At 39.2% G+C, this 25,767-nt stretch overlaps 1 protein-coding gene across 5 annotated transcripts in view; it reads left to right on the plus strand.

The window, feature by feature from the left end:
- Ect2 (epithelial cell transforming 2) overlaps positions 1-25,767 on the plus strand; it is a 58,083-nt gene that overhangs the window by 12,484 nt on the left and 19,832 nt on the right. For all 5 annotated transcript variants that reach the window (XM_048452628.3, XM_048452629.3, XM_085682310.2 and 2 more), the window contains 13 exons: positions 2,312-2,385; positions 3,664-3,794; positions 4,140-4,255; positions 4,353-4,415; positions 6,353-6,575; positions 11,062-11,198; positions 12,562-12,681; positions 14,658-14,726; positions 15,545-15,655; positions 16,453-16,549; positions 19,450-19,531; positions 20,957-21,035; positions 21,618-21,737. In XM_048452628.3, coding sequence (XP_048308585.2) covers positions 2,312-2,385; positions 3,664-3,794; positions 4,140-4,255; positions 4,353-4,415; positions 6,353-6,575; positions 11,062-11,198; positions 12,562-12,681; positions 14,658-14,726; positions 15,545-15,655; positions 16,453-16,549; positions 19,450-19,531; positions 20,957-21,035; positions 21,618-21,737 — 1,422 coding nt within the window. The remainder of the gene's footprint in view (positions 1-2,311; positions 2,386-3,663; positions 3,795-4,139; positions 4,256-4,352; positions 4,416-6,352; positions 6,576-11,061; positions 11,199-12,561; positions 12,682-14,657; positions 14,727-15,544; positions 15,656-16,452; positions 16,550-19,449; positions 19,532-20,956; positions 21,036-21,617; positions 21,738-25,767) is intronic.

The following is a 25,767-nucleotide window of genomic DNA, read 5'->3' on the forward strand; positions in this document are numbered from 1 at the left end:
ATGTGTGTACACCGTGTGCATGTCTGGTGCCTCAAGAGCAGTGGATCTCAACCTTCCTAATGCTGCACCCCTTTAGTATAGTTCCTCATATGGTGGTGACCCATAACAACTGACCCAATAGTAAAATTATTTTGTTGCTACTTTGTAAGTGTAATTTTGCTACTGTTATGAATCCTAATGTAAATATCTGATATGCACGATTTATTCTGATATGTCAGCCCCCATGGGCTGAGTATCGCTGTTCTAGAGCATAATATAGACAGTTAGCAATAGGTGTAGGGTAGAAGTGTCTAGAATATCATAGGTATGTTTGAAAATTAAATTTACTTACCTAATTCATTCCTATGTGATAAGAAAGTAATATTGTTCACTATCACTAGTAGACTTACAGTTTCCTATTGTGATTAAATATACCTAAAATATACAAAAACTTCAGTAATTTTAAGTTCATAATTCAATGCCATAACTACATCTACTGTGCAGTTATTGTTATAATCCATCTATTAACCCTTTTGTTCTTAACTTCACGGCCTCTCCTTCACTTGCTTCAGATCAACACTTATTTTCTATCTCTGTGAATGCCAGTAGTCTAAGAAATCTTACTTGTCTTTCAGTTTTATGTTGTCCAGTAGCATTACACTTAGTAAGGACAACTTACCCTTCAAACAGTATCAAAATCTTCAGGGTCAAAATTTGGGCTGGTAGATGACACTCATTATAAGTCAGTTCTGTGGTACACACGGAAAGCTTTTCAGTTGTCCATTCAGTACTCCTTAAGTAACAAGCAGCACGCTGTTCATAAAACTCGGGTAATAAATACCGCCTTTGTTTTACGATTATAGTATCCTAACAAAAGAAAGAAATACAAAAATACACACTGCTTTTAATTTTTTTGTAATACTGCATCATTCTACATTAAGTTAGACAACAAGATTATTCTGATAGCTACAAGATCCTACACAATGCCTCATATTTATCTTAATAGCAAGGTCAGTGTCAGATTGTGGTGCTGGCTATGCTGTCATGGCAGCCCCCTCCCCCTCTAAGAACCTCCGTTTTAGGAGTTTGGCTCTCCTTTCACCACGTGGATTCTTGGGTTTGAGCTCAGGTCATCAGGCTTGATAGCAGGCATTGAGCCTTTTTTCTATATCTCACCTAATAATTTAAACTCATAAGAGTGTAGTGACTTAGTCCCATGGTTTTTGTCTTTTGGTTTTGTTTTGTTTTGTTTTTTAGTCTTATGTTGGCCAGTAAGTACTTTGAAGGTGTGAAACTGGAAACAAAGGAGAATCCAAAGTTTAATAAGCATAAATTTAAGAACTATGTCTATAGAAAATAGAATGAAAGAATTGGGTACCTCTCCTGGGCAGCACACTACATCTGACCTTATTGAGGGGTGTGGGAGATCTGAGTCTGCCCCTAATCTGCCATATGGTGGTATAGGCCTGGGAGAGATGCCTCTTACCCCCAACCTCCCGCAGGTGGGAGAGCTCTCCTCACCAGCCTCAGCACTCAGGAGAAAGAATGGCCCCTAGACCTTCTCTGGGCAGCACAGTGGAGCTGGCTTTGATATTCCAGGTCTGGGAGAGCTGACCCTAAGGGCTTGAAAGCAAGAGAGCTGACCAGACCCCTTTGTTATTACAGCAAGGATGAACTAGGCTGGGATAGTGCTGGAGCGCTCACCCTGGTGGTGAGGACAAGGGAGAGCTAGAGGGATGACCAACTGCACAGCTACCCAGACTCAGAGTCAGGGTTATGATTGGCTCACCCCAACATCCACCCCATCTGTGATCGGCTGGAGCATGTAAAGGGTCCAGTCCTGCAGACCCAAAGCCGCAGGATCTCTGTTACACAGGGCAACAACAGGGTATCCAAGAGGAGTCGCAGTGAGGGCCCAGCATCGATGGTGTAGCAGAAAGAGGCCTGAAGCAGACCGATGACTTATTGCAGTAAACACTTGGAAGAAGGGATATATGGACCAAAGGGTTACTACCTAACTCATGTGTTACACTGCAGCTTCCGTGATGACCTTTTTTTTCTCTTAAGTTTTATTTAATGGTGGGAGATTGCAAGGAGAGAGGGCAGTTAGGAAGGGATGGAAAGACGAATGGTGTGAAGTGAAAGACTCAAAGAATAAATAAAAAGAAAGTAAAAAAAGTTGAGTACCATGGACTTATTTTAAAATTACTTTATCTTTAACAAAATATAAAGTCAAATTTTGCTAAGACTTTTGCACAGTTCTTTAGAAGAATTTCCTTGAGTGCAGTTGTTTAAAGTGGAAACTTACTGTGGTTGATGTTAATATTCTTAGGTTGCTGTGAGCCTGGGCACTCCCATTGTGAAGCCAGAGTGGATTTATAAAGCATGGGAAAGACGGGATGAGCAGTAAGTGCTTAGGCATCCAATAGTTTGTGTGAATTCAACTTATTAAAAAAAATTGGTGTGTGTGTGTGTGTACATACATACTTGAATGCACCTTTTTGCACTACATGCATGTAGTCCCTGAGGAAACCAGAAGATGGCATCAGATCCTCTAGAACTGGAGTTACCATATGGGTCCTGGGAATCAAACCTGGGTCCTGTGGAATAGCAGCTAGGGTTCTTAACTACTGAACCATCTCTCTAGTCCAGCATATTATTTTTTTAAATGTGTGATTTTAAACCTTTGTTTTTAAAAATAAAGCCATGTGCCAACAAAAACTAAATTTGTAGATCATAAGGAAAAAAAATAAATTTAGTCTTTGAATAGCTTAGGAAGTAAAACATAGATTATGAAACAATTAATTGAAAGATTTAGTATCATTGGGTTTTACTTTGTAAAATAATTTTGTGTGTATGCATGATAGTGTGTGTGTGGGCATGCATGGTTCAGCACAATTTTGAATGTCAGAGGACTCTGTGGAGTTGGTTCTAGGGATTGACCTTACACTGTAAGGCACTCATGGCATGTGCTTTTACCTGCTGAGTCGTCTCACAGGCTGATTTTTGTGAAATACTTTGACTGAGCAGTTGAAATGCTTTGGTGGTGGAGGTGCTTGCTACCAAGCCTGCTGACCCTGTTTGATTCCCAAGGCTCATATCAGGGAGAGATTAGACTTCTAGGGGTCCGCTGACTTCCATGTGTGCACTGCGGCTCATGTGCACACATACAATTAAAATTTTGTATTTATCATACACATTTTAAAATTTACTAGGTAATAGCTTAATGCTTTCAGGTATTTGGATTATATTATAGTTTCTTCTTACTTTATGTTTGAATTGCTGCTTGCAATTTATTATCTTGTTTTACTAACTCTCCAATTACTCGTTCTCTGCTGTGGCACTTTATCATCGTGTAAAATTTCATGGAATTGGAGAATATCTGTGATATAAATTCCCAAACAACCAGGATTTGATTGATGTGAAGGTTGTCTGTGATTGCACTTGTTTTGATGTAATGGACCCCTGGGGCCTATCCATGTTACTAAGCAACATCCCAGACAACCCTGTCTCTTAAAAAAATAAAATAGACAAAACCAAAAGCCAACTGTAGTTGTGAACAGTTCAGGATCTTAGGTAAAATATTTTCAATAAATGCCTTATACTAAGGCCTATATAATACTGAGATGCTGGAAGTGGATGCGCCTAACTGATGAATTTAAGCAGATGTGCATTTGTTTCTAGGTGTTTCAGTGCAGACGTTGATGACTTTAGAAATGAATTTAAAGTTCCTCCATTTCAAGATTGCATTTTAAGTTTCCTGGGATTTTCAGATGAAGAGAAAAACAGTATGGAAGAAATGACTGAAATGCAAGGTAAGATGGCCTGGTATGTGCGGCGGCTCAGAGACGAGGGTCTAGCCTGCCGTGAGTGTGCTGTCCCATACACACAAAGGAGAAAGTGAGCGTAGGCCCTGTGCTTCCTGAAATTTGACCACTCATCTTATGCTTTACTACCCTGCTTATCTGCCATGAATGAACCTTTGAACCAAGCCAAAATAAACCCTTGAAGCCCTTATTAGAAAAGGCTGATACCATAAAAGTTATCTACATTTTCTCCCCAGACTTGTTTAACCACTTCCTAATAAATAGTTGCTGTAGAGATGGCGGTGGGAGAGCAGTTTTCTGGCTGATTGTGCGTGGCTGTGTCCTGTTCTCTAGGAGGCAGCTGTTTACCAGTTGGGGATGAAAGGTGCACCCACCTTATTGTTGAGGAGAATGCAGTAAAGGAACTTCCATTTGAACCTTCCAAGAAACTTTTTGTTGTCAAGCAAGAGGCAAGTAACTCGAGTGAAATTAGTCAGCTTTAACAGCGCAATAATTTCTCTGCTGAGGTAGATTTAGATTTAACTTAAATATTTTCTTCTCCTCTAGTGGTTCTGGGGAAGCATTCAAATGGATGCTCGTGCTGGAGAGACGATGTATTTGTATGAAAAGGTATGTTTTTGCTCTTGAGCTATTGGGTCTGTGATTTTTTTTCTTTCTTTTTTTTTTTTTTTAGAAAAGTGATTCTTTTGTTTCCAGAACATGTAGAAATCATGGTATAATTGCATACATGTTGTATGCATGTATAAAGAGTAGTTGAATATACCCATATTCTTAGTCTATGTAATTTTAGTGGAGCTGCAGTGCAGTGAGGCAACTTTCACTGTCCTGATGAGTTCGTGTCAGCTTGACACAGCTGGAGTCACTTGTGAAGAAGGACCTCAGTTGAGCAAATGTTCCACCAGATTGGTTTGTGGACAAACCTGTCATGTACATTTTTGGTCAATGTGGGAGGATCCACTTCACGGTGGTCTCTGCTACCTTTGGGTTGGTGGTTCTGGGAACCGTAAGAAAACAGGCTGAGCAGCTCACGAGGAACAAGCCAGTAAGCAGCACTTCTTCGTGGCCTCTGCTTCAGTTCCTGCTCCAGTGCCCTGTGCTGACTTCCCTGGTTGATGGATGGACTGACTGTAAATTGTAAGGTGAAATAATCCCTTTCTTCACCAAGCTGCTTTTGGTCATGGTTGTAACACCAGTTACTCTCCGCTGATTGTTGATGATACCAGCATCAACAGTAACACCTTTGTCATTAGAAACTTGAAACCTACTAGGTCAAAGGTGGGTTGTATTCAAGCATTGTAGAGATCTCAGTCTGAGAGGCTCTGCAAGGTTGAATGGGACTAGCGAATGTTGAACCAGCATTCGAGACTAACCAAGTAAGGACATTAATTAGAACAGTGAGGGAGAGGAAAGTTTGAGACAACTTTAAAGTAGTAAGTAGTTGAGGGTGACATTTAAAACAGTTATGGAAAAGAACAGCAGTGGGTAGATTTCAGTAGATGGAAGACTCAGAGTTCTTAATATCCTAAAGCCACATGTTTATCATTCAGAACCGTGAGTCATTGTTCTTAAAAAGGTAATTTTCTTAGTAGAATGTAAGCAAGAAAGATCTTGTTTTCATGTTGGGTATCAAGAAAGAGGACTATTTTTTTTTTTTCGAGGCAGGGTTTCTCTGTAGCTTTGGAGCCTGTCCTGGAACTAGCTCTTGTAGACCAGGCTGGCCTCCAATTCACAGAGATCTGCCTGTCTCTGCCTCCCGAGTGCTGGGATTAAAGGCGTATGCCACCACCGCCTGGCAAGAAGGAGGACTATTAAACAGATTTATGGGAAGAGTTATTTCAGTTAGAGATTTAGTAAGTTTGAGTGGAGAACTCAGGCATGATGTACATGATCATAATCTTGTTACCCAGGAGGCTTCAGCAGCTTTCCAGTGAGTTTTGAGGCCCAAACCAGGGCAATGTAGTGAAGTACCTGGTGAGCCTAGGCTACACAGCAAGACCCGCCTCAGTAGAGTGAAAATAATTTCTGAATGCTATATTGAGTGTAAGATTGTAGACTTCATGTTTCCTCGGTAAGATGTGTGCACTTATCTCACTGTGCTCTTCGGTCTTGTTCTTGATGTGCAGTTCCCAGTGAAGTCTCAGATGTGCTTTAGATGCACAGAGAGCTCTCAAACCCTTGTTTGAGCTGGCAGTGTTTCTCAGGAAATACTGGCGTGTACTTAGTTCCCTCACTCTATATGCTTGGACAAAAGGAGAATGTGTGGCTCATTCTCTCTCAGGTCATGCCCTAAAAAGAGTAGCTAGTAAACAAGCAAAAAAACAGTTAGTAATTCATGGAGAAGGGGCTCTGAAAAAGAGGTGCTAGGCTGCCAGTTATAGTGTTGTTTTGGCCCTTCTGTTTTATGAAGCTTCTGAATTGTCTAGTAGACTATAAGATTCTAAGAATCATTGTACAAAATTTGGAATTTTGCCACTTGGGATGTGTCTTTTGCATTCCTGTCTCAGTCAGAACCATCACAACACTGAGCTTTTGTGCTTTGGTTTCAGACGAACACTCCTGAGCTCAAGAAGTCGGTGTCTCTGCTGTCACTGAGTACTCCAAACAGCAACCGCAAAAGACGCAGATTGAGAGAAACCCTGGCTCAGCTCTCCAGAGAGACCGACCTCTCCCCTTTCCCGCCCCGGAAGCGGCCCTCGGCTGAGCATTCCCTGTCTATTGGCTCACTCCTTGATATCTCCAACACACCCGAGTCTAGCATTCACTATGGAGGTAGTTCACATCTTTCTAAATTAATCTTTGAAATGGAATAGACTGAAATGACTAAAAGAATAAATCTCTACTACAGTGAATGAATAGGAAAGGTTTTCTATTAATTAACTTTATTCTAGTTGAGGAAATAAGACACTTGGAAAGCTAAGCATAGCCCTTGTAATGCTTGTACTGGGCTGGTAGAGACCAGAAGATGAATTTAAGGCAGTGTGGCCAATGTGAGACTCTGTCTAAAACAAAACACACACACACACACACACACACACACACACACACACACACACACACACAAATATCCCACAAATCAATCAACTGTGTCCACTGTGTATAGTAATGCTTTTGTTGAATAATTGTTACTCTATGCTTTTTTGTGTGTTTGTAATAGGTGGTGTCTGATCTGCAGGCCACTGAACTTAGAGGGTCAGGGTGTGATGACGTGCCCAGGGCTATAGCTGGAGAGTGACAGCTATTTTAAAGGGTGGCTTGCTTTTTGGTGGGGGCAAGGTCTCAGGTAGCCTTGGCCAGTCTTAAACTGCTGACCACTCTGCTCTTCAAGTGCTGGGATTTTAGGAACACACCACCATAGTTGTAAGAAATGTTACATTTATTATGGGGAAAATAAGGTGAATGAATAGGTGGGGTTAAGTCAGAAGAGGGTGATGTCTCTTATTGTGGAACTGACAGGAGAACTATAATTAACACTGCTCTGATCACCAGTAGTTCTCTCTGTGAATATGTAGTGTTTCCTATATTTAAGACAAAAAGCTTTAGACTCCATAGTGTGTTCTGATTGATCATGAATTCATTTCTCATTTCTCCTGTCCTTTCAGCTCTCTCCATTGAGTAGCAGTCCATACTGCATACAGTTTCTCTGCCTAGGCGCCGGTCTTTATCTAATTCACAGTTCTCAGTGTTTGACAACTAGACTCCTTCATGGATGCATTTCTCCAACCTTCCCGGGCTTTGTGATGTAGCTTCTTTCTTTCTCCTTTGCCTAACTTTTCCTTCCAACTCTAACTTCCAAATGCTTTATGGTTTTTCTGAGTTTCTTCATTGTATTTTTCTAGTGATCTCATTTAATTCCATGTCTTTAATTTTTTCTGCTGATGTTACCTGACTGTGTCTTCTCTGTTTAACTGCTAACTTGAGACATTTCTGTCCTTTTGTAGTAGGAATCTTAAATTTAACCAAAGGAGAACTTCTGAACCTCTGCACTACACTCAACTCCTGTCTTTTCTCATCCTCCCTTCCTCAGTTTTTCTTGTATATGGGGCTTTTTTTTTTATATTGTGGTTTCCTATATTACATCTCCATTTTGAGTTTTGGCTTTATACATTTTGGATTCATAAGTCTTTTAAAAATGGAAAAATTGAAACATGTCACGTCTCGGCTTTAAAAGTCATTTAGTGGCTTTGTACTGTAGTAACTCTTTTCCTTGTTTCATTGAGACGGTCTCATAGCCCGTCTTGACTCTGGATTTTGTATGTAGCCAAGACTGGCATTGAACTAATCCTCTTGTTCACCCCCTAAGTCAGTGTTCCAGGTGTGTGCTACCACATGTGGTAATTTAAATGAAGGAGATAGTGCCTCGGCCTAAATGACACTATCTTTGAAGATGATAGTTCAGTTTTAGTCAGGTGAAAAGTGAGTAGCTTTTATTTTATTTTATTTTTTTATTTATTAAAAATTTCCACCTCCTCCCCACCTCCCTTTTCCCTCCCACTCCCCACCTCCCCCTCCCTCTCTAGTCCTAAGAGCAGTCAGGGTTCCCTGCCCCATGGGAAGTCCAAGGTCCTCCACCCTCCATCCAGGTCTATAAAGGTGAGCATCCAAACAAACCAGGCTCCCACAAAGCCAGTCCATGCAGTAGAATCAAAACCCAGTGCCATTGTGCTTGGCTTCTCAGTCAGCCCTCATTGACAGCCACAGTCAGAGAGTCCGGTTTGATCACAGGCTCCATCGCTCCCAGTCCAGCTGGCCTTGGTGCGCTCCTGTTAGATCAGTCCCACCGTCTCAGTGGGTGGCCGCACCCCTCACGGTCCTGACTTCCTTGCTCATGTTCTCCCTGCTTCTGCTCCTCATTTGGACCTTGGGAGCTCAGTCCAGTGCTCCAGTGTGGGTCTCTGTCTCTATGTGAGTAGCTTTTAAATTTGAAATCTTTCTGCTTCAACCATCCGAGTAACGGGGGTCACAGACCTGCATGACCATATTTGGCTTGGTCCTGTATTTGTAGTGGACAAGGGCTTGAGGTAGTAAGGAACCAATCTTAAAGATCTAGGGCTTGAATATGCAGTTTAGGAGATAGAAAACTAACCATTAAAGCAGACATGCGAATGCACTCTTGAGATCTCCAGCTGGCGGACCCCAGTTAGACACAGTGTAATTTAACATCACTCTATCGCGGACGTTCCTCATTCAAGTGTCTTGAGGCTCACGGCACTGCTGAGTGTAGGGCATGTGGGGAATGTTTGGAACTCTTACTGTTTTCAAACAATTTAGAGCTTCACAATACACATCATTGTTTTAACATAAAAATATTTAAAAATATTTGTGTAAAAGTAGGTAAGGGTTAGGACTATTTACTCTTTTCCATCCCACATACTTCTTTGTGAAACATTCCTTTTTCCTGTGAAATCGTCCTAGGAAGCTGCACATGTGATGCTGAAGTGCTCTAATCATATGATAGGACGAAAGTGAATATTAAGCTCTTAGCCAATTTTTGTTTCATGATATATGCTTAAAACATGCTAATTCTTCTGTCTTCTCCCATTTTGGGTTGGACTAGATCTTTCTATGTTGAGATACTTTGAATTAATAATTTTTTGTTAATTTTTTAGAGTTTTAGTTAATTTGTATGAATGTTTTATATTTTGTCAGCATGTGTGTGTGTACACCATGGGCATATCTGGTTCCTCTAGAGCAGTGCTTCTTAACCTTCCTAATGCTGTGCTCCTTTAATACAGTTCTCCATGAGGTGGTGACCCCAACCACCCCAACAGTAAAATTATTTTGTTGCTACTTTGTAACTGTAGTTAAGCTACTGTTCAGAATCCTAATGTCTGGTGTGCAGGATATCTGATGTGTGGCCTCTGTGAAAGGGTCATTCTACACACACACACACACACACACACACACACACACACACACACACGCAGTGTGGTTGAGAACCACTGCTCTCTGGAGGTCAGAAGAGGGATTTGGAGCTAACTCTGGAGTTGGAGTTAGTCAGTTCTGAACTTTTGTTGGGGTATTAGGAACTGATCCTAGAACTCTGCAAAAGCAGCCAATGTTCTTAAGCACAGAGCCATTTGGTTATCTGTGAAAGGGGCCCTCTGTCAGTGTAGAGGACATTTACATTATTGTAATAGTGTAATCATAGCCCACCCATTCCTCTTTGATGATTTACTTTCTTCTTTTTGAGACAGGGTCTCTTAACATGGTCCTGACTGTCCTGAAAGTCACTTCAGGCTGGCCTTGAACTCATAAAGATTCACCTACTTCCTGAGTGTTGAGATTAAAGGCATACAACATAGTGCCTGGATTCCTCTTGTTTTACGCTGAAGTATTTTAACATTTATTTTCTATTTTATTTTAATTTTTAGTTTTTTTGGTTTTTAAAAAAACCTGAGTTTTCAGGTTCTCTACATGGAATTATTTTGCCATGTTTTCTTTAGAATCAATTCAGTCAGAAGTCTTCACACATATATTCTTCCATATACATTTGTACTCTGAGAGGGAATAAGTTGACGGCATGGTAAGTCTTTAGCTCTGGATGTTTAAGTCTGCATTTGGTCATTTTGTGTTCGTGCTTTCTGAGTACTGGACTTGCTCTCAGGACCCCACGTGCTGGGGAGGTGCATTCCCAGCCCTGATCTGAGACAGGAACGGGGTAGCACTGTATTCCTTGGGTGTTTGGGAAGCCATGCTTTCCTCCAGCGTCCTGAATGATGAGCTTACAGACATGCACACTGCAGCTCGTTTGGAGACATTTCCTAAATAACCACATAGCAGTTATAACATCAATAGCACGAACCTCTCTTGTATTTTACTTTAGATTTCTCTAGTTTTCTTAAACCTTGATTTCTAGCCCCCCCCAAACAACAATAACAAAAGTTTGTATTTTAGTTTAGAATACAACCCAGGATACACATTATTTTCATCATTTAGTTTCCTGCCATCTAGGAAACTTCCTTTTAATTTAATGACCTTGGCAGATTTAAAGACTATAGGCCATTTATTAGTAAAATCTCCATCAGTTTTTTAATTGGTGTTGAGATTGAACCTAGAACTTCATTCACATCTGTGAGGTAAGCTTTCTCCCATTGAGCTATATTTTCAGCTCTGAATTAATGACCTTTTTGGTCACTGTGTTTTTCTGGCCTTGTCTCACAGGAAATTTTACTTTAACAGAAATCTCTATGGTGGTGCTAGTAAGTCTGTCTAGTGTTTAGATCCGCCTTCCAGTTAAACCTCTCTTCCTTTTCAGAAACACCCAAGTCTTGTGCTAAGTCTTCGAGAAGTTCTACTCCAGTTCCTCCAAAGCAGTCAGCCAGGTGGCAAGTGGCAAGAGAGCTCTACCAGACGGAGAGTAATTACGTCAATATCCTGGCAACAATCATTCAAGTAAGTACGCGTGAGCTGCCAACTTTCTAAAAGACTCTCCCCATCTTGTTTCCTTTCTATGATTTTGTGTCTTGTTCTTTTAAAGGATATTGGGTTTTCTTTTGGGTGGTATTGTCATCCTTACTGTGTTGAGTTTCAGTCTGTGACTGTGTATGTGATTTGGTGTTTGGTTTCACCCACAGCTCTCTGGTTTTGAGCATATGTATCTTACTTATACATGTGTTTAAATGGTCTTGTATTATGTGGCACCGATTTTTACATTCTTTAAATTTCTTTAACTTTTGAGACAGTGTCTTCCTATGTAGCTCTGGCTGCACTGGAACTTGCTATGTAGACCAGACTCACCTTGATGTTGTGGAATCCACCTATCTCTGCCTCCCAAATGCTGGGATTAAAGTTGTCCGCTGCCACGCTCAGTTTAAGTTTTGTGTTAGATTTATTTTTGGGTCATATGAATAAGATGTGCTTATGTGTGATTTGTTATTCGAGGTGTTTTTTTTTTTTTTTTGGTTTGTTTGGTTTGGTTTGGGTTTTTTTCTCCTTATAACTGGTACAGCAGGACCCACTAGTGAGATGGCTCAATGAGTAAAAATTGCACTTACCTCAAAAGACTTTGCTTTGGTCTCAGGATCTCATGGTGGAAGGGGAATATGGACTTCTCAAAGCTTTCCTCTGACCTCTGCATGTGCACTGTCGCATGTGTGCACCCAGGTTTTTTCTCTTCCATCTTTACATCTCCCCTTCAAGCTTTCACACACAGATACACACACTGACATTAATAATATAAAAAAAGTTGTAGCAATAAGTGGGCAGAGTTCAGGTTTTCTCATGAGATTTGGAAATCTATTTTCTTTGCTATTGAATTTTTGTGCTACTATTTCTAAAACATTTAGCATTGTACTATTATATGTCTAGAAAACTTATTGCTTTCTTCCTTACAAATTGAATAAAGTGTAGGGGTTACTTTTCTACTAATTCTAATAATGTATTTGTTAGATTCCTTTTGTTAAAGATTTATTTATTTATTTTTTTTAATTTATGGGTGTTTTGCCGCTGTGCCAGTGGAACCAAGAAGAGTGTATTGGTTTCCCTGAGACTGGAGTTACAGAAGGTTGTAAACCACCATATGGTGGCTGGGAACTGAACCTGGGTCCCCTAGAAGAGCAGCCAGTGCACCTGACACCCCTCCTCTACGTAACAGAGTATATGAATATGTGAGTGAAAATGCGGTGTCCCGAGGAAAGCTTGTGAAATTTAGGAGAGGTTTTCCCCTCGGCTGCTTATGATGCCGCCCACACTGTTGGTCACTGTTTGTACTTTAGTCTTCTTTCTCTCACATTCCCTAAACTGGAGCCCCTTTTAGTTATTCCAGGTGCCCTTAGAAGAAGAAGGGCAACGTGGTGGACCTATTCTTGCACCAGAGGAGATCAAGACTATTTTTGGGAGCATCCCAGATATCTTTGATGTGCATATGAAGATAAAGGTAAACATGCATTGAAGGTTGATGGCGTTCTCTTTGGAGGCTGTGTATACTTATTGTAACAGTTCAGGTATTTCTTCTGTGGAACCCTACTTGGGCATATCAACTGCATTCCAGGGGAGACCCTGTGCTCAGGAGTAGGATCAACACAAAATGAACTCCATAGTGGTTTTGTTTTTGTTTTTATTTGTTGTTGTTTTGTGAACTTTCCACTTTGTTTTGCCTTTTCTTCTTACTGACTTGTTTTTGTTTTTTTATTTTTTTATTTATTTTATTTATTTTTCCTGAGACAAGCTTTCTCTGTGTAGCTTTGGTCCAGACTCCATTTCAGGCATTTCTTCCTAGCTAGGAAAGTAAGTTTTGTTTGTGAAACATATCTTACCATGTAGCTGGCTTTGTGATCCTCCTTGCTTAAGTGGGGATTACATGTTTAAAACACTACTCTCGGCTTAAATTTTATAAATGTCTTCAATAATTTTATTTTATTTTAGTTATTTATTTTTGCTTTTTGAGACAGGGTCTCTCTGTGTAACTTTAGAGCCTGTCCTGAAACTCACTCTGTGGACCAGGTTGGCCTTGAACTCATGGAGACTGCCTCTGCTGGGATTAAAGGCATGTGCCATCACTGTCAAGCAACAAAAGCATTTTTAAGAATTATTGTATGTGGATAAATATTTTGCCTGCACATTTGTATGTATACCATATGTGTGTAGTGTCCACAGAGGTCAGAGGTTGGCGTTGGCTGTCCTGGACTCTGGAGTTCCAGTTGTGGGTGCTGGAGACTGAACCGGGCTCTCTGGAAAAGCAAGAAGTGCTTTAGACACGTGAGCCGTCTCCCCATTCAAATTTTTATGACTATTTTGTTTTAGGAGGATTGAGGAATTTTATGGACCAGAAATTAGCAAACTATAGTTCATCGACTGCATTTAGTCCTCTGTTCTGGTAAAGAGTCTTATAGTAGAGTTCATTTTATACTTCTTATAGTATACTTCCCCATTTCTCAGGGGCTCCCACCTCCCTGCTCACCTAACTTCCTGTTTCTTACCTCAACAACAAACAACAACAACAACAAATCCAAGCAAGCAAAGAAACAAGCAAACAAAAAGCTAGCAGGACAAAAAAATATACCAAACACAACAAAAAGGTCATGGAGTCTTTTGTGTTGACCAGCTCTTTCTGGACATAGGCCTGTCCTGACGTGTGGTTGGTATGCCCAGTGACAGTCCATTGCCAAAAACTAATTTTCTGTTTCGCAGAAGGTATTAGTTCCAAATAACTTTTTGGCTAGGGGTAGGACTTGTTTCTCCTCAGTGCTGGGATTTTGTCTGGCTTGCATATGTACAGTATTGTGCATTCTGCTGCAGTCCCCGAGTTTGTATGTGTTCAGTCATCTTGTGTCTGGAAGATGCTGCTTCCTCAGAGCCATCCCTCCTGGCTCTTACAGTCACTGTCTCTGAGCCCGGAGGGGAGAGTTCTGATGAAGGCTCCCACTGGTACTCCCTGTTCCCGTTTGTCTACTTTCTGTGCTCACTTCCGTTCTGCAGAACTGAGTACTGGTAACAAAGCCATATGGCCTTCCCGTAGTTACCATCTGTCCCTTTTGCTAAAATTTGCTTGACCATGTTACAGGTTATAATTTTTAATGACTTGTATTAAATTAGTTGCTACAGCAACAGTATTAAAAGTAGCATTTTCATAATTGATAAGGCCAATCAGCTTTATAATTAGTAAGACAAAGCATTGAACTATTAGTTATATTGGGGAATTAGGATTGGTCTGTCTGACAGTGCTGTTTATATTTTCTTAATCCAGAGGTTAATTTTTTCTGTAGACAAAAGGTTAGTTCTCTGTTGAGAAAAGGAATTTACACCTAACACTAAGGTATTACATAAAGTATTTTTTTTTCCCCAGCAAAAGATCTCATAAAAGGTATGAGATGTGTAACGAGCTGTCGAATTAAGTGTTTTGTTCTGTTTCAGGATGATCTTGAAGACCTTATTGTTAATTGGGATGAGAGCAAAAGCATTGGTGACATCTTTCTTAAATATGTAAGTGTTTGTTTACAACCTCATAGATTTCAGACTTATCGGGGAGAAAATGTTGAAAATGCCATTAAGATTTCACATGGTTGTTCCAGAATATGCTGGAGTTGTTCTTGACTTTTGAAACATGCTTTCTGTATTCCCAGCTTTATACAGGTTCATCATCAGAACACTAGTTATCTCAGAGTTGTTTAGTGACTTATGTAAAATTATTTGCTATCCTCAAATGGTTATATATATTTACGATTTTTTTTTTTTTAAAAAACATTGCATGTGCTGGACAGTGGTGGCTCACACCTTTAATCCAGCACTTGGAGGCAGAGGCAAGTAGATCTATGAGTTTGAGGCCAGCCTGGTCTACAGAGCCAGTTCCAAGATAGCCAGGGCTACATAGTGAGTCTCGAAGACATAGTGCTTCTTTTATTATATGCAAATACTCTTAACACTGAGCTAGTTAACCCCTAGTCTTAAGTCTTTCTTTCTTTCTTTCCTTCTACAGTGTGTGATGATCACTTAGTAAGCACCCTAGCCTGAGCCACACCCTCAGATAGGTGTTTTTTCTGGTTTAATCCTAATCGAGGGAGCAAATTCAACAGAAACAGATGTGAAAACAAGAGATATCAACAGCGTGCGTGCGTGTGTGTGCACGCACACACACACTTACTTGTAAGACAAATTCGTGTATTTAATAGAAATATTGAGGAAACTTATTTAAAATTTTTCTTTTGCTTATACGTCTGATTTTGATTGTCAGTTGTGCCACAAAGATTCATTGTCTAAGGGTGACATTTATAACAAATTGTATTTTCTTTTTTTGTATCTAGTCAAAAGATTTGGTAAAAACCTATCCTCCGTTTGTAAACTTCTTTGAAATGAGCAAAGAAACAATTATTAAATGTGAAAAACAAAAGCCCAGATTTCATGCATTTCTCAAGGTAATATAAATTTCTTTCGTACAAAACTCTGATAATCACTTATGAAAGAATTCATTAAAATACTATTTAAAAGAGTAATTTATAATGTTAATACTGGTGTTAATTTCAGTTGTTCCTGTAGGTGACTATGATGTTTAGACTTAGAAGATGTGGTATTTTACACAGAGGAGCCAAGACACAGTGGAGTGAATAGGGATGTTGTAGGATTGATCCCAGGACCTTGCATATGGTGGCCCATATGCTGATTTTAAAAGGAAATAATGTTACCAATGATTAATTCTTGGAACACTATGGATATTCCAATGATGTTGTGTTTGACTTTAATGATTGTCTTTCTCCCATCAGTGCTTTACTTTAGCCAGTGGTGTCAGAACAATTGCTAGGTTAAAACGTCTTCAGGAGTGATGTGTGTAGTCTTATACAAGTGTGGAGAGGAACAGTCTTTGTAGCGTATTAACCTTGTTGACCAAGACAGAATTTTAATTATTGAATCATGGTGATCTGCTAAAGAGTAGCTGCTACTCTACATCTACTCCATAGATTCTTTTTTTATTTATTGATTTGTTTTGTGCATGTGCATGCATGGTTGTTCATCTCTGTCCTTGTGTACGCAAGATGGGCCAGAGGTTCGTGACCTTTGTCTCTGTAGATTCTGAGGCTTGAACGTGGGTGTCTGACGTGGCAGCAAGTGCCTTTACCTTTGGTCATCACCTGCTACCTCTTTTAATTCTTGACTAGGATATTTGTGATAGAATGTTTTGAACTATTTTTGTGTATAATAAATTACTTCTTTTTAGATAAATCAAGCTAAACCAGAGTGTGGTCGGCAGAGCCTTGTGGAACTTCTCATCCGGCCAGTACAGCGGCTGCCCAGCGTTGCTTTACTTCTAAACGGTGCTTTGCTTATTGTGGTTTGGTTTGCTTGAACTTTCTTTTTTTAAAGAATTTATTTATTTAGTATAGATACAGTGTTCTGTCTGCATATATGCTTGTGTGCCAGAAGAGGGCAGCAGATCTCATTATAGATGATTGTGAGCCATCATGTGGTTGGGAATTGAACTCAGAACCTCTGGAAAGCCAGTCAATGCTCTTAACCGCTGAGCCATCTCTCCAGCCCAATTTTTTTTAAATTTTAGATATTTTAGTGTAATAGTTTCTTCTTCCTCTTCTTCTTCCCTCTCCTCTCTCTTCTTCCTCCTCCTTCCTCCTCCCTCCCTTCCCTCTTTTCTCCTTCTCTTCTTGAGTATGATCTTGAACATCTGCCTCTCCATTGTCCTGATTGCAGTGATTAATAGGTTTCTATAGTGCTATTGTTCCAGCCCACAGCTGCATGCTCCAGTCTGTAACACGTTTTTCTTAAAGAGTCGCTAATTTTATTTTCAGAGTTTATTTTGTTTTTATTTTCAGAGTTTATTAGATCTTAGCATTAAAGTTTGTTTTTATGTAGGTATCAAATTTATAATAAATTTGAAAGCAGTCTCTAAGGCTACAAATACTTGGATCTATCTAACATTCCTTGTTATGATAGTGGTCACTTTCTGCTTAAAAGTTCCTTATATTTCTTGGTGTCATGGTTTTTAAACCTATTTATTCAAGTAACAGAATTCCCACAGAAACATCAGAAGAAGAGGACTTATATACCCCAAGTTCCTAGTGCTCTTATATTTTATATTTAATATTTCCCTATTTAAACAATCTGAGATTGGAGCTGGGGAAGTAGTGCGTTTGGACTGGCGCTGCAGCCCTGTAGTCACAGGCTGGGACGTGAAGCAGAGGACCTGCATAGAAGGCCTGAGACAGCCTGGGCTCCAGCAGAGCCTGTCAGAGACCCACATCTTATTTTAGTGATTAAAACTGCAAGCGGCAAGAGGATTTTCTCGCATAGCTTTTAGGTTTAAATTTTACTTCTGGTTAAAAACATATATGTTTGTTCATTTTATGCTCAGTTGACTAAAGCAATATTTTTTAGGGTAATGTCAGTCAGTTTTTATTTTTTATTTTAAAAATTAAAGTAGGAAACTCAGGAGTTTATTTATTGGTTGTTTAATCTATTTTTTCTACAAAATGTTTGGGTAATATAAATGACAGTGCTAACAAAAAAGGGGGATTTTTCTCTTCCAGATGACCTCTGTAGTTGAAATTACTGCTGTATGAATGGTTTCCCCAGTCTTTATCCTATTGTCTAGATTATGTTGAGTGTTACAATAATCCAACTTTTAGGTTTTCTAAGCTGATCTTTTTAAAATGAAATTTGCATATCCAAATTATTTCATTAGATACTTAGCTTCTCTTTCTTAATTTTATTTATTACTAATTTGAGACAGGGTCTTTAGCATAGGCCAGTCTTAACTCCATGCATTCCTCTAGTCAGCCTACGAGTGCTGGGATTATACATGGGAGCCAATGTCTGGCTCTCAGGAAGACTTTTTGTTAAATAGGAGTTTATCAGATGCTGTCAAGACTAAAATGAACTTCTAAGCCTTTTTGGATTCTTCCACATAAACATTAGTTGGATGTGGTGTTAAATGGGTAAGACTGTCAAGTGTTGGAACATAGTAAGGAACCTGAGAAGAGCCAGGTTATAGCTTTAACCCAGCACTTGGGAGGCAGACAGATTTCCGTGAGTTCGAGGCCAGCCTGCTGGACTTAGAGTGACCCTGTATAAAATTAACAAAGGAAGAACAAATGCCGTTCACACCACACGCTCTCCTCTCCACCACCAGAAAAGCCTGGAGAAACAGAGTTAGCATGTTAAAAAGGAACCTCTACAATAGCACAAATGCTCTCTGTGATGGGGCAATGTGTCCCCATATGAAATTTAAAAAGAATGTGTATTGAGATAACAGGATCATTCAGCATTGTAGCTTGAGAAACCTAGGAGTCTCTAATTGTGACTGGGAGACAAAGCAATGTTAAAAAAAAAATCAGTGCTACATATTCTGAAAATTTTATTAGTAAAATAGTTTAGAGACATTAATGGAAGAAGATAGTGTTTTAAGAATTTAGGTTAAAACTTTCTTGATCGTTTAAAAAAATATTAATTATATGCTTGAGTGTTGTTGTTGGTGGTGGTACACATGTGAGTTTGTGTGCCCGGAGAGCCCAGAAGAGCACATCAGATCCCATGGAGCTGGAGATGTAGGCGTGAGCATCTCAGTTTGGATGCTGGGCACTGAACTTAGGCCCTCTGCTAAAGCAACGTGTGCTCGTAGCAGCCGCTCATTGTTTTATTAAATAACCCTGGTTATCCTGGAACTCACAATAATTTTTCACATATAAGTTATGCTTTTAAGTTATTTAAATTATATCTAGAACAGGTTTTATGCTGAGTAATAATTTTAGGTTAAATGTAATTATGACAGTTAGTGGGCTGTTAAATATCAACACAAATGTGGCATCTCTAATTAGGTATATTAGTAGGTGGCCTACAGTATTAGTTTTTTATCCCTGCCTCTCAAGTGCTGAGATTCTAGGCATACGCCATCATGCTAAGGAATAAACTCATGACCTTACACATATTAAGCAAAACTTCAACCTTGGTTGTTTTGAAAAAGGATAATTCTGTGCAGCCAAGTTTTGTTCCACACTTGCAGTCCTCCTATCTCCAATTCCTTAGGTAATAGGGATTACAGATCTGCTCTGACATTCCTGGCAACAAACTTCTTTTCAATATAGGGGTTGGATGTTACGTATATAAATAGTTACCCTGCATCAAGATTGATGTACTTTTAAGGTGTAGGTGGAAAACCACTGTACTGATTTTAGTCATAGAAAAAGCCATGTTATTATTACAGATCTTAAGAAGCATACAGCTGACGAAAACCCTGACAAAAGCACGTTAGAAAAAGCTATTGGATCACTAAAAGAAGTAATGACGTAAGCAGTTTATATTTTACTTTAAAATGTTGTTTGTAGTTGTCTGTGTGTGTGTGTGTGTGTGTGAGAGAGAGAGAGAGAGAGAGAGAGAGAGACTGTGATGAGCGTGTGAACATGGGTTCTGGGGATTGAACTCAGGGTTGTCAGGCTTGCGTGTTTTAAGTGTTTTTACCCATAGGTCCATCTTGCTGGCTTGTTTCCATGTTTTTATTATTGGATTTAGACTGGTAGTGATACCTCTGTCATAACTAGAAGAGTATCAATAAATGACTTGTATTCTTCTAGTAGTTTGGTTATAGTTAAAATGATAAGTATTGTAAGAGTATGTTGATCAGGCTGCTTACTTCTGTCATTAACTGTATGTAAAGAGATTGTCCTGGTCTAGAAGAAAACAGCTATTAATGCACAAATAGACTTTTTCTTCTTGGGCCCTAGACAAAGGCTTTTTCGTGCTATTCACACGCGCATGGTTTTGTTCGTAGTATTTTCTGATTTCATTTAAATTCTGATTTACAGAGATACATTTTTGTAAACCTTGTATTCATAGGTCCTTTTTCGTACTACTATGTCTTATATTTATTTACTTGAATGATTTTTTTCATATTAATTAAACTTCATGCAGTGAAGAGATGTCTTTAAACATTCCTTAAATTCATAGTTTCATGAATGTTCTGTTGAATAAGATCCTGAGTCCATATACGCTTTCCTTCATGACTTATAATCTCAAGACTCCCTGCTGATGTTGAGCAAGATGTGAGCTCCAGAGGGAAACTTCTTGCTGTGGAGTTTCCTGCTGACAGCGACATTCTTCCTCCAGGAGGATGTGCACTGCGAGTGCAGGTTTTCCACACTGACCGTGAGCTCTCAGCGACAGCCCCCATCCGCGTGCATTCATGAGCTGCTCGCTGTGTAATCTCTTGTGTTTAGTAGGATACAGTTGCTGGCTAGGGCTCTCGTCCAGTAAGTGTAGGGCTTTCTATCATGCATTTTCTAATTTCAAGAGAATTATCTTTGTTTTGATGAATTTTAGTTTTGGGCACAAAGGTGAAAGGCGAAAGGGACTCAGCATTCTCTGTATGAGTGTGGTGTTCTTCGCAGGGAAGTGGCTGCCATGTGAGAATAAAACATAAAGCTTAACTGAGTTTCAAACTCAGAATTTTGTTAACATTAAATATGCAAGCTAACTGTGTCTTAGAAGGTGTTTATTGACTAAATGAGTAAAATATTTTCAGTGAAACATAACATTTCTGAAAGATCTGTGAATATTTTTTAATATCCATAGAATGTTTAGAAGAATGTTTATCTGATTCATCATGTATCAAAGTTAAGGCATGAAAGTCAGACTTTGTGACTTGAAATATATTCATATGATCATTTCATGTTTATTTTAATAGAAGTTTTACAGAATAAACATTAATTTTTCAGGCATATCAATGAGGATAAAAGAAAAACAGAAGCACAGAAACAGATTTTTGATGTAGTTTATGAAGTAGATGGATGCCCAGTAAGTATTTTTTGATGATTACCATTTTATTTATTGCTTTAATGAGGTTTCTTTTGTTATTGTTGATTTGAATTACATTTATTTGTGGCCACATGCCATGTATGGTGTACTTGTACACCACAGCGTACAGGTTAGCAATCAAGAGGACAGATTTTTGGAGTCCATTCCCTCCTTCCATTGTGTGAGCCTGGATACTAAACTCAGGTATTAGACTTGACAACAAGCAACTTTACTAGCTGAGCTTTAATGAGGTTTCTATAGTTTCTATATAAATAGTCTCAGGCTGGAGAGATGCCTCAGGGGTTGAGAACACTTATTGCTCTTGAAAAGGACCTGAGTTCAATTCTCATCACCCTTGTCAAGTGACTTACTACCTATAATCTAGCTACAGGGAATTCAGCACCTGGGTTCTGAGGGTCCCTTTAAACACACAGCATATACTCAAAGAGGCATGTATACATAAATAAGAATAATAGAAACAGATCTTTAAAAATATATTAGCAGTCTTAGTACCACTTTTGAACGACAACTTGTAAAAGTTACTTGATAACATTTGACCATATTTTATCTATATGTTCACAGGCTAATCTCCTATCTTCTCATCGAAGCTTAGTACAAAGAGTGGAAACAGTTTCTTTAGGCGAGTACCCCTGTGACCGAGGAGAGCAGGTCACTCTCTTCCTCTTCAATGACTGCCTCGAGGTAAAGTTTTACTCAGTGCAGTTTAACACTGAGGTATTTTGTCATTGCCCTGAATGTTTAAAATCAAACTTTGACTGGAGTACAGCATAGAAATTTGAGGGACATTTAGTTATTTGCCGAAGAAATTAAAATCATTTGTTGATTTCATTCAGTGGAATGCTTTTGGGAGAAAGTCTAAAATATTAACTTTGGTAAATTTCTGGATGTCATATCTTAAGTCAAAATTCCTTACAGATAAGTGCTTAAATTACGAGTTTGGGGAACCTTGTGTTTTTATGTACAAGATCTACAAATTAACAGTTTTTGTCTTTGTTTTAATTAAATGTAAGTTCCCCTTTGCAGTCAAGATGAAATCAGTTAAAGAGCTAACTTGTGACTTAGTTCTGTGAATCTCTTGATTTCTTTTTTCTGCTTTGATCGCATCTCATTTTGTAGCCCAAGCTGGCCTTGAACCTGGGGCAGTTCTTCCAAGTCAGCTGGCATGACAAATGAGCCACTATGCCAAGTGGATTCTTTACAATTAGAAGGTCTTATTGATGGGATGTAATAATTTTAATTCCAAAACTAACCTTACTGTAGTCGATATTTTTTTTCTCATAATACCCCACAAGCAGATAATTGACTTTATGTACTTTTTAAGCTTTCCCTTCTTTTAACATTTCTTTTTAAATAACCAATTTAATGAGGGGAAGTATTCTAGTTATTTTAATGAAATAGCATGTTTAGAGCAGCTAGGGTAGGAAAGGGATTATTTGGCTTGCACTTACACATCCTTGGTCATCATCGAAGGAAGTCAGGATTGGAGCTCAAGCAGGACAGGAACCTGGAGTCAAGAGCTGGTGCAGAGGCCATGGAGGAATGCTTCTCGTGTTTGCTCAGCCTGCTTTCTCATAGAACCCAGGACCACCAGCCCAAGGATGGCACCACTCACAATGGGCTGGGCCCTCACACATCAGTTGAGAAAATGCCCAACATACTCGCTGTAACCCAATCTTAATGGATGCATTTTCTTAATTCGGATTCCTTTCTCTCATATGATTTTAGTTTATGTCAAATGACATGAATCTATTCGGCACAGTTAGAAAGGAATTCAGCTTCCTTTATTTCAGAAACATAAAGATGTTCATTGGGTGAAAAAGACAAAAAAACTCATTTGACATGTTTCTAACTGGGTAACTTCCTGTTGCCCTCATCAAAGTGACTACTGGCTTTCCTTTTTTCTTTAAAGTCTATTCTTTATTCCTTTTCTGTGTTGCTTTCCTTAAAGAACTACCTCTTACATCATGTCCATTATTTAAAATATAAGACACAGGCCAATCTTAGAGACCAAGGTATGTATGCACAGAGCAGCTGTAGGTGCAGTAAAATCTCAAGACCTGCCTGTTAAAGGGTTCTGTGCTTAGAGGTTAAGTAGTGATACTTTCGTTTGACTGTAATGTTAGAAAAAGCACGAGATAGTGATAATATGATACACAATCGACCATATCCTGGAGTGAAAAAAATCATAAGCGTCATGCAGTGGGTGTCTGTGGACTGCCTGACCCGTGCAGTCAGAGCCTCAGCCTGCTTTGCTTTTGAGAAGAAGGCCAGGAGCCACCTGTAATCCTGTTTTACCTGAATTTGCTTTAACAGGGGCTTAACTGTATACAGTTGAACTGTATTTTCTTTTGACTGTTTCTGATAAGACTTTTTTAGGTTTTTCCTATTGAAATCTCTAGGTCTCCTGGCCCCATTCTGTTAGGTTTAGTTATTTCGATCTTAGAGTTTTGTTGTGGAGTTTATCTTTGCTTTTAGTAGAATAGTGATTTTATTTTTTATTTTTTAAATTTTTATGGCCCCTTCATATTTTACCATAGTTGACCCACTGGCTTCCCTTCTATATTAATTCTACTGTGAGCAATCCCTGTACCTTTTCAGGCCCTGGTCTCTCAGTTCACCCTAATGGCGCCCAGTGTCTTTTCTCCCTCCCTTGTCTTAGGGTTAACATTGCTGTGGTGAAACACCATGAACAAAAGCAACTCAGGGAGGAAAGGGTTTATTTGGCTCACCCTTCCACTTCACTGTTCATCATCAAAGGAAGTCAGGGCAGGAAGCTGGAGGCAGGAGCGATGCTCCATAATGGCTTCTTCCTTATGGCTTCCTCAGTCTGCTTTTTATAGTTCCCAGGACCACCAGCCCAGGGATAGCCCCACCCACAATGGACTGGGCCCACCCACAGCATTCATAAATTAAAATGCTTTACAGGCTTGCACGTAGCCAGATCTTATGGAGGTATTTTCTCAACTGAGGGTCCCTCCTCTTTGCCTCTAATTTGTTTCAAGTTGGCATAGAACTAGCCAGTACATCCTCTTAAATTTTATCTCAGTTGTTTGAATAGAAACTTTTGTCTCTTCTTATTGTCTTTTATTTTGAGTCTAGTAAGGACTGATCTTGTAATCCTTTTGCCTCTTCCTCTTCAGCTCATTCATTGCTGGTATGTGTACCCACAGCCCAGCTGCTTTAGATAGGGTCTTCTATGTCTTCCTGGCTGGTTTGAGGTACCCAACCTTCTCAAGTGCTGAGGTTACAGGCATATGTCACTATGTCTGTTCAGTTGCCGTATTTCTAATATTAAATTTGGACATCAGTATTCAAGCTCCCAGATAGACCCTTGTTTTATTTTGTTTTTGCTTTTCAAGACGGTTTCTTTGTGTAGCCCTGGCTGTCTTGGAACTAGCTCTGTAGAACAGGCTGGCCTCTAACTCAGCGACCGACCTGTCTCTGCCTGCTTAGTGCTGGGATTAAAGGCATGCACCATCACTGCCTGGCTAGACCTTTTTCTTTAGCTCACTTAAGAAAAATAGAATTCAACTGGGCAGTGATGACTCATGACATTAATCTCAGCACTCTGGTGGCAGAGGCAGATGGGTCTCTGTGAGTTAGAAGCTAGCCTGGTCTACAGAGCTAATTCCAGTACAGCCAGGGCTACACAAATCTTGTTTCGGAAAAAAGAAAAAGAAAAATCAAACAACAAAAATAGAAAAAGAAAAATGGATCTTTTAGCAAATTTGAGACAAAAGTTATTTTTAATGTTCTGATAGTATGTAACAAATCCCTAGAGCAATCACTATTATATATTAGGAACAGTTAAATATCCGTAAAACCTGTACTGTCTTTAATATGCCAGATGTCTAATGTTAAACTAAATCTAGATTTAAGGATTTATTTTCCATTTGAGTATTTTATCTATGTTTTAATTTTTTTCAAATCATCCTTATTAATGTTTGTGTCATTGATTTTCATGCTCTTCTGGTTTTCTTTTTCAAAAATAGTGGTTTATATTGGTCAGCCAAATAGAAAGCATGTCCATTCATTGTGGAGGAATTAGAGTATATGTTGCTTACTTTCACTATGCCCATGGAAATGAACCATTAATATTTGGTATAGTCTTGTGATGTATAGAATAGACATTTGCATATGTGCTTAGTGGGAATGTGATATGCTGTCTTGCTGCTCATCTTGTTCATTAGCCCAATACCACATAATGTATTTTTAAACATATTTGTCTTAGTCTTGGTGGTCAGTCTCAATTCAAGTAAATATTTGCACTCATTTTATGTTAATTACTTTCAGCAAAATCTGTTTTACTGCAAAGGAGATTTTTCTTTCCTTTCTTTTTTTCTTTTCTTTTGGCAAAATCTCATTATATCACGAATCACAGGATCTTTCTGATTTTGCTCTTCTCCAGTTACCTATCTCTTCCTTTTGCGTATCCAGTTAAGGTAAAGTTATAGCCGCGTACAGCACTTTGACTTTATAATCTCTATTGCTTTGTGTGTGTGTGTGTGTGTGTGTGTGTGTGTGTTTTTTTTTTTAGTCAGTCTCATTGTGCAGCTCAAGCTGGCCTCGAACTGAAGGTCCCCTCCTGCATTAGCCTCCTTAGAGTTGGGATTTCAGGTGTTGAATTACTTCCCTTTGTCAGTTTATGTAAACAGTCATGAGACTAGGAGCTGTTTCATACTTCCTCTGTATTATTCTGTCACTTGGATAC

Source organism: Myodes glareolus, chromosome 20 (genome assembly GCF_982192425.1).
Source record: "Myodes glareolus chromosome 20, mMyoGla1.1, whole genome shotgun sequence".
Classification (NCBI taxonomy): domain Eukaryota; kingdom Metazoa; phylum Chordata; class Mammalia; order Rodentia; family Cricetidae; genus Myodes; species Myodes glareolus.